The 8,038-nt window shown below is 52.0% G+C and overlaps 1 protein-coding gene across 2 annotated transcripts; it reads left to right on the forward strand.

Annotated features, from left to right (window-relative positions):
- Positions 1–330: 330 nt before the first annotated feature.
- SELENOW (selenoprotein W) lies at positions 331–4,074 on the forward strand. 2 transcript variants are annotated; one of them, XM_082861865.1, is made up of 6 exons: positions 331–468; positions 1,941–1,965; positions 2,070–2,123; positions 2,303–2,377; positions 2,483–2,581; positions 3,649–4,074. In XM_082861865.1, exons 1-5 carry the CDS (start codon positions 422–424, stop codon positions 2,561–2,563), a joined length of 282 nt encoding a protein of 93 aa, XP_082717991.1. In that variant the 5' UTR covers positions 331–421; the 3' UTR covers positions 2,564–2,581; positions 3,649–4,074. The 2 variants fall into 2 exon arrangements, with proteins under 2 accessions (XP_082717991.1, XP_082717990.1); XM_082861864.1 differs by having other exon boundaries at positions 339–468; positions 3,682–4,074.
- The last annotated feature ends 3,964 nt before the right edge of the window (positions 4,075–8,038 follow it).

Genomic DNA, 8,038 nt, shown 5'->3' on the forward strand with positions numbered 1-8,038 from the left:
CCCCTCCGGCCCCGCCCCCCAGGTCCTCGCTGCAAAACCACCGCCTTCGCTTGTACTTCCGTTTCCTCCTAGTAGCAGTCGGCCCTGAACCCCCGCCCCGCGAGGCCATACCATTCCAGGCCGGAGGGGGAGATCCGGGAGGGGGCGCGCAAAGGCTTCTCCCGGGACTCCCTCTGCCGGTATGCTCTCTGGCCTCACAGGGCGAGAGGAGGGAGATTTGCGTCGGGGCCCTCAGGGTGGTGGTGGGCCGTAGGGCCCCCTTCGTCCCCGCTGTGGGGCCTTTCTCCCCTCATCCCCCCCCGCGGCGTTGGTCCGCTCTGTGGAACGCCCAGTACCAGGCCTCTCTGCGCATGCTCCGCCTCGGGGCTCCCACCTCGCCTTTTCTCGCCGGAGTGCTGATCGGGCGTTCGGACTGTAGCGGATGCTCCGGTCCGGAATCATGGCTCTTCCCGTTCGAGTCGTTTATTGGTGAGCACGAGGGCCGGAGATCCCCTCTTCGAATCCCGCCCGGGCCCCGCCCTGCCCCAGCGGAGCTGGGCGCTGGGGACGTCGGGGGCAGGACCCATGGGGATCCTTCCACTGGGAAAAGGATTCCGTAGGGGTGGGAAACAGAGGGCGTTGATTTCTCTGCCTTCCCCCCCCCCCCGTCCCCAGTTTGTAACATTCTAGATGTCTCAGGTCACAAAAGGTAGAACTGCGACATGTGTGTGTTGTTTTAACCCCCCCGATTCCGGGACTCTGTGTGGGGAGCAGGTGGCGGTCAGTGTGTAATGGGAGAGGAGGTTCCGTCAGCGCCTCGGTTTCCCCTCCCCCAGTACCTGGAACAGTCGCGGGGTGGGGCCGGCCAGAGTCGAGAAGGTTCGAGAAGTTTCCGACGTGCGTTTGGCAAGGACTTGAATGCATACAGTGGATGCCTTTCGCTACTAACCCTAGTCTTTTTCTGACCTCGCTTTTCCCGTCTGTAGAGGGAGTGATCTTAACGTTACCGCGGAGGGAATACTGTGTGTTGGATGTTAAACATTTGATCTGATTGTTCCGTTCAGAGTGAAAAAGTGCCAGGTCGGCAGCGAATGTTCTGTCCTGTAGACTGCTTGATCGCCCTGGCCCCTAGGACTGTGCTGGCATGCACAGGCATGCTGGCCTGTAGGCGCTGAATAAATACATGTTAAGTGAATTTCCTCTCCCGGAAACCCTTTGAGTGGGGGTGGGGGAGGGGGTGTGTCTAGCTCCATTTTACAGGTGAGGAAACTGAGGCTGGGAGTGGGGCAGTGGCAGGTCGGTAGCTCAAGGTTCAGGCTGCAGATCACAGATTACCCGAATCTGGGTCCATTGGCTGTCATGTCTGTGAGATGTCCAGAGGGGCTTATGAAAGGCTCACATCTGTCACAGCATTAGCGGTGTCCCCGGCCGCTCGGTCACGCAGGGGGTGAAGTGAAATTTTGAGGCCCGGTGGGGGGGGGGTGCCTGTGCACCAGACTCCAGTTCCAAAATAGCCTCCCGTGGGGGGTTGGGGAGGCGTTTAAATTTCATCCTCGGGCCTGGCAGGGCCTTGGGGATCCAGGAATAATGGTTTCCCTTGGACGGGCGGGGGTGGAGCTGTTATTTCAGCAGTTGTCCTAACCCAGTTCTCTCCATTGTCTCCGCCTCTGCTCTGCTTCACGCTGTGGCCTCTCGTCACCCCCTGTTTGAATTTCCTCGCGTGGGTGGCTCTCCCCTTCCTGTGCCCCTGCCTCCCCATCTGTGTGCTGCCCCCCAACACTCGGTGTGTCTCTCCTCTCTCTTGAGGGTGTCTGTGCCTTGCTTGGTTTTGTCATCTGTGTCCCTCTTCATTTCTTCCTGCTCCCCCCCATTTCCCTCCATCTCTGCTCCTGCCTCTCCCTGGATCCCCACCGTCTCCCTCTCTCTCCCGGGACCCACTCTCTTGGACACTCTCTCACCAGTGGCGCTTGAGGCTACAAGTCCAAGGTAAGCAGAGTGGTCCCAAGAGGCACCCCTGGAAGATGGGGGAGGGGGGCTAGCTGGCGTGGCCCCTGTGGACCCCTGTTGTGACCTCCCACCCCCTTTTGCAGTATCTTCAGCTTAAGAAGAAGTTAGAAGATGAGTTTCCTGGACGCCTGGACATCGTGGGTCCTGGGGATGGGGAAGGAGTCAAACATGGGTCATGTCCATCCTTCAGCCCTGGATGGCAGTGGGGGTGGTGTGGGTCAGCCCCACCCTTCGCCCCCATTCTCCATTCCTTGGGCAACGGCGGGTGTCCCCAAGAGGGCATCTCAGCCCTGCCAACACCTCTCCCTCTCCCCAGTGCGGCGAGGGGACGCCCCAGGTCACCGGTTTCTTTGAAGTGTTGGTAGCGGGGAAGTTGGTTCACTCCAAGAAGGTATGTCTGTCTGTCCATTCTGCCCCATTTGGGGCTAGTGGGGTTTTGGGACTGGGGTTGGCATCTTGGTCCCGCTTATCCCTCGCCTCTTCCTCCCTTCTCCAGGGAGGCGATGGCTATGTGGACACGGAGAGCAAGTTTCTGAAGCTGGTGGCCGCCATCAAAGCCGCTTTGGCTCAGGCCTAATGGGCCCTGAGGGCAGAGGTGAGGGGGACCCGGCGCCTAGACGACAATTGACGACTCCTGTTCCTAACGTGCTCCAGACCCGAGCACTAGTGTCCAGCCCAATACCAGAACAAGTAGCGGTTTCCATGTTGTTCTCTGGACCGTAGAACTGCTTTTCAGCACTTTCTGAGCCTGCTTTTCAGTTTTCAAGCCTGTACGTTCTAGATGAGCCCCAAACCCAACCTGTCCTGGAACTGGGCCCTGGTTACTAACCAAGCCATAACCAAGCTCTGGCTCCTGGCTTTTGAGAGCCTAGAAGCACGTTCTGCCCCCCTCTAAGCTTGAGTGCCGGTTCCCACCCTGCGGTGTGCTAGCACTGAGTGTCCTGTGCCAGGATACTGGGGACCCAGGTACCTGCCCCCAGCATGCTTTGCACCAGGAACCTGGTTCTGAAACGCTTTGAACTCAAGTTCCATTTCTTATCGTCCTCACTAGAGCAGAGCGAGGTTGCTTTCAGTGGGAATTTGGACCCGCAAATTTGAATTAAAGCAGTACAAAAATATGAATGTCTTGCCTCCTGTGCAGGTCTGAAAAGAAGTGAGTCTCCCCAGATTAAAAAAAGAAAATCAAGAATTTCATAATTCCAAAGCTGCATGAGCTGGCGATGTGTGGGCTGTTGCTGTGGGGGGGTGGGGGGTGGAGGGGGGGCCACCTTTGTGGGGTTTGAACTCCTAAAGACAAACGGCGCATCCCTTGCATAAACACACCATTTGCCGCCTCCAAACTGTCAGTAACTCAAGGCATTTGCTTAAATCAGCACAAGGTTTGCTTAGATTCAGAGGAGTCCACCAATGGGTGATTTCATCTAAAATAAGCAAAAATGGGATTTATGTAAGAAAAGAAAGGGGGAAGAATGATTCTTGTTCGCATGGTTTCTGAGGGCAGTTTCAGGAGTTTCGAGATTACCGCCAAGCTCAGCGATTCTCTTGAAGGACTCACAGAACTCAGCAGAGCTGTTTTACTCATGGTTGCAGTTTATTACAGCGAAAGCTTAGAGATTAAAGTCAGTGAAGTGACTCCCTTTAATCTGGCCTCTCTCCCTGTAGTCTGAAGCCCCCTCCCCCCTTCTCTCTGCGCAGTCCAGTGACCTTGGCCCAGCCCCTCTCGGCAGACGCTTCATGACAGGAAGGACTGAAATGTCTCGTGGACGCCTGGTCCTTCCCTGATGTTCTCACGGCTGCTGGTTGGGGTAGAGATGGACACCCCTGGTCTTTGCCTGCGTGTGTGGGAGTGTGCGTGTGTCCCCAGGAGTCTAACTTTGCACGCTGGTCCTGCTTCTTCCTTTCCCCCCCTGTCCCTCATCTCCCTGCACCCCGCCATGTCTTCCTTATACCCTCTGGTGTTTGGGGCGGTCCTGCTCCAGGCTTCCTTTTCAAGGGGAAGCTGAGAGCGGGTCAGGATGGGTGAGTCTCACATTTCAGCAGTGATTGCAGCAGTTCACAGCTCAATAAATGTTGATGAAGTTAACAAAATGTGCGTGTGTCTGCGTGTGTCCATTTTACCCTGGAACCTCCTCCCCTTGGTCTCCAGTCCAGGAAATTAGTGATTTGATATGTACAGAGCTGTAACTAACTTCAGGGTTGAACTTTCAGTGTCCCCAAAGCCAAGGTTACGGTGGTCTCTGGATGCCACCTGGAGTTGCGTGTAACCATCACTGGTGTAAGTCCTCCAGGGTGAAGTGGGTCCCTGGTTGCTGTGTTCAGGAGAAAGCTGGCAGTGGTTGGAAGAAAGGTGCTGGGTGGTGTCATAGATTGTGTTTTGGGGCCCTGTATTTTATCCCCTCCTCGCGTGTATGCCTTACCCCCTTTACCGTCCTCACACTAGAGATGAGCTGTGCGTCCTCACCTCCTAACTTTGGGTTTGATCACAAGACTTGCTTTGGCCAATGGAATGAGGCAGAAGTAACGGGGGTCAGGTCTGAGCCTGGGTCTCGAGATGCCTTGTTCTGCCAGTGTTGAGAACACTGGGAAGTGCCTGGAGGGCTCACGGGCCCACTTCCTAGTATTTCATGTGACAAGACTAAGCGTTAGGGGTGACTGGCCACTTTTGTACAAACCACAGTTAATTCATTTTTTAAGAACTCCGTCTTGACATTATCCCAGCTGATTACAGTTGGGATGGAGCCTGAAGATGTGTGTGAGTCACTGAGGTTTTAAAAACTACCTTTAGGATCCATTTTGTAAAGGGTACGTCCTGGCGGGTATTAATAAATAAAGGTTTCGAAATTTAAAATAGGTTCTTTCAGAAGTCCTTTCACTGAGGGCCATTATATCTTACATGCATCTGCGTATCCTGAAAAGTTGATTCAAATCGTTAGGACATATGAACAGAATTTAGTCTGTATAAAATCCACTAGAATATTTATAAAGGGCCCAAACAGGAGGATGGTATTTTTGTTCTGACGGCTCTCACCTTCATTGTGGGCTGACAAATCGGGAGCTCTAACAGTTCTACAAAAACTCTGGAAAATACTGTAGCAAATGAACCATGCCTGGTTATGCCTCAGTTCACCCTCTCTGGGCCAGGCCGTCGGGTGGCCTGGGTGAGGTGAGGAAATCCACTAGACGCTGCAAAGAAGCCCCTGGATGCAAAAGTCCCGTCTCGAAGGTTTCTAAGTTGGAGACGTCTACGAAACCACAGCTGGAAGAGACCAGTCATTGGGCAAAAGATAAGTGTCTGAAAACTAGAAAAAATCACAGCCTCAGAAACACTTTTTTCTTTAAAAATAGCTTTACTGAGATATTACATACCATGCAATTTACCCATTTAAAGTATACAGTGTTCTTTAGTATTTTCACAGATATTTGCAACCATCACCACAGTCAACTTCAGAACATTTCATTACCTCAGAGAGAACCCCCGCATGCTTTAGCACCCCTCCAGTCCCCAGCCCCGAGCAACCACTAATCTACTTTCCGTTTCTATAGATTTCCCTGTTAAAATGGATTCATACAATATGTGGTCTTACGTGTCTGGCTTCTTTCACTCGGCATCATGTTTTCAAGGTTCATCCATGTCATGATGATGTAGCTGGCATCAGAACTTCACTCCTTTTTATGGCTGAATAATATTCCACTGAATGGATAGACCACATTTTGTTTATCATTTCATCAGCTGATGGGCATTTAGGTTGTTTCTACTTTTTAGCTACTGTGAATAGTGCTTCTATGAACGTTCGTGTACAAGTTTTTGTTTGAACACCAGTTTTCAGTTCCTTTGGGCATACACCTAGGAGTGGAACAGCTGGGTCAACAGCAATGATTTTTTTTATAACCTTCCTGGCAGAAGGTCACATGAAGACCGTTAGATTCCCTCAGAATTGAGGAACTCTTAATGCTTTTGATGGTCATGAAGTCCACACTTACCTCAAATATAATACAATTCTAACCCGATGAACTCTCAAACCTTGAGCCGCTCGTTCTGCGAGGACAGAAATTGTTTCTCTCCTAAGACAAATGCTGATGACCCATGAGACTGTGCCTGTACTCCATGGGTCCATTCCCAGTGTCATCTGGGAAAACTCCCATGACAACCATCAATAATAGCGACAAGAAACAAAGACCCCACACGTCTTCATTTCTAATGATTCTGACAGTTCTCATAGTAAAACAATTCTTTGGAGGTTTAGATCTAAACCGGGTAGGTGGGGACAGACCACAGAGAGAGGCTAGTGAGCAACTAAGCCTCGATGGAGTTTGATCTTAACCCCACTGGAGTCTGCATGGTGTTACCTTCAGCTCTCCATTTGGTTTAGCCAAGTCACATTACGCCACCACTTGATAATTTAAATGACAGGGCTTCCCTGGTGGCGCAGTGGTTGAGAGGCCGCCTGCCGATGCGGGGGACACGGGTTCGTGCCCCGGTCCGGGAAGATCCCACGTGCCGCGGAGCGGCTGGGCCCGTGAGCCATGGCCGCTGAGCCTGCGCGTCCGGAGCCTGTGCTCCGCAACGGGAGAGGCCACAACAGTGAGAGGCCCGCGTACCGCAAAAAAAAAAAAAAAGGAAGTAAATGACATAAGACTCTCAAATCCTTTGTTTAAGCAAGAAATCTGGTGGGTCAGGCTAGGCTGGGTTATGCTTCAGTGGAAATACACAAAACCAAACCCAAATCTCAGTGGATTAATGCAACACATGCAAAGCCCTCTCCAGGGCAACTGTCCTCCCTGCACCCATTCAGTGGCCTAGAGAAGTACTGTCCAATAGAATTTTCTGTGGTGATGGAATTTTTCTGCATCTGCTCTAACACCATGGCCACTGGGCACATGACACATAGTGCTTTCGAGAGCTTGAAAGGTGGTGGATGTGACTGAGGAACTGAATTTTTATTTTACTTTATTTAAACACATTCAAATTCATGGCAGCTGTGGCTAGTGGCTATCTTATTGGATAGTGCACATCTAGACAGATGGACACTGTTCTCCTGTTGCTGCTCCTGGACCAACAGCATCCTTAGTCCGCATGGCTGGAAAAGAGCACAAAGAGACACGTGCTAGCTCTTAAAGACATCAGCCGGGAGGTGACGCCCGTCACCTCTAGTTGCAGCCCGTTGGCCAGAACGGTCACACAGCCCTGCCCACCTGTAGAACCTGCCTGGGGACTGTAGTCAGGAAGAGGAAGAGAGCTGGAAAAAACGGTGAGCGCTAAAAGTATCTACCACAGTCCTTTTATTTTAATTTTACCTTATGCATGGAGGAGAAAGAGAAAATGCTATGATCCCGTTTTGGCTAAGACAATTCACGTCTTCAAGAAAAGGAGGGGACTTCCCTAGTGGCGCAGTGGTTAAGAATCCGCCTGCCAATGCGGGACACACGGGTTCGAGCCCTGGTCCGGGAAGATCCCACACGCCGCGGAGCAACTAAGCCCGTGCGCCACAACTACTGAGCCTGCAATCTAGAGCCCTCGAGCCACAACTACTGAGCCCACGTGCCAAAACTACTGAAGCCCGCGTGTCTAGAGCCCATGCTCAGCAACAAAAGAAGCCACCGCAATGAGAAGCCCTCGCACCACAACGAAGAGTAGACCCCGCTTGCTGCAACTAGAGAAAGCCCACGCGCGGCAACGAAGACCCAACGCAACCAAAAATTAAATAAATAAGAAAAGAGAATTCAGCAAGAGCGTCCCTGGAAGCCTGAACCGGAAGAAACAGCGATTTCTTTTCCGACAGCGACACCATGTGACCAATTGGGAGAACTGCACCTTCCTCACACCACCTTGGATCACTAGGAATCAATATGGGACCATGGAATCACTTCCGTTCATTGAGATTTAGTGTAAAGAAAATCACCAATTCCCTGACATGACACTTTTCAAAGAAGTCAGGAAGAGGGAAAAATACATCTTCTGTCTTTTCAAATCCTTTCTCTCTCTGGACCCCTACCTGTCCCAGCTTCACCACTTGCTGGCTGTGGGACCTCAGACAAGTGACCTCACATCTCT

This window comes from Leucopleurus acutus, assembly GCF_964270905.1.
Source record: "Leucopleurus acutus genome assembly, chromosome: 20".
NCBI lineage: Eukaryota > Metazoa > Chordata > Mammalia > Artiodactyla > Delphinidae > Leucopleurus > Leucopleurus acutus.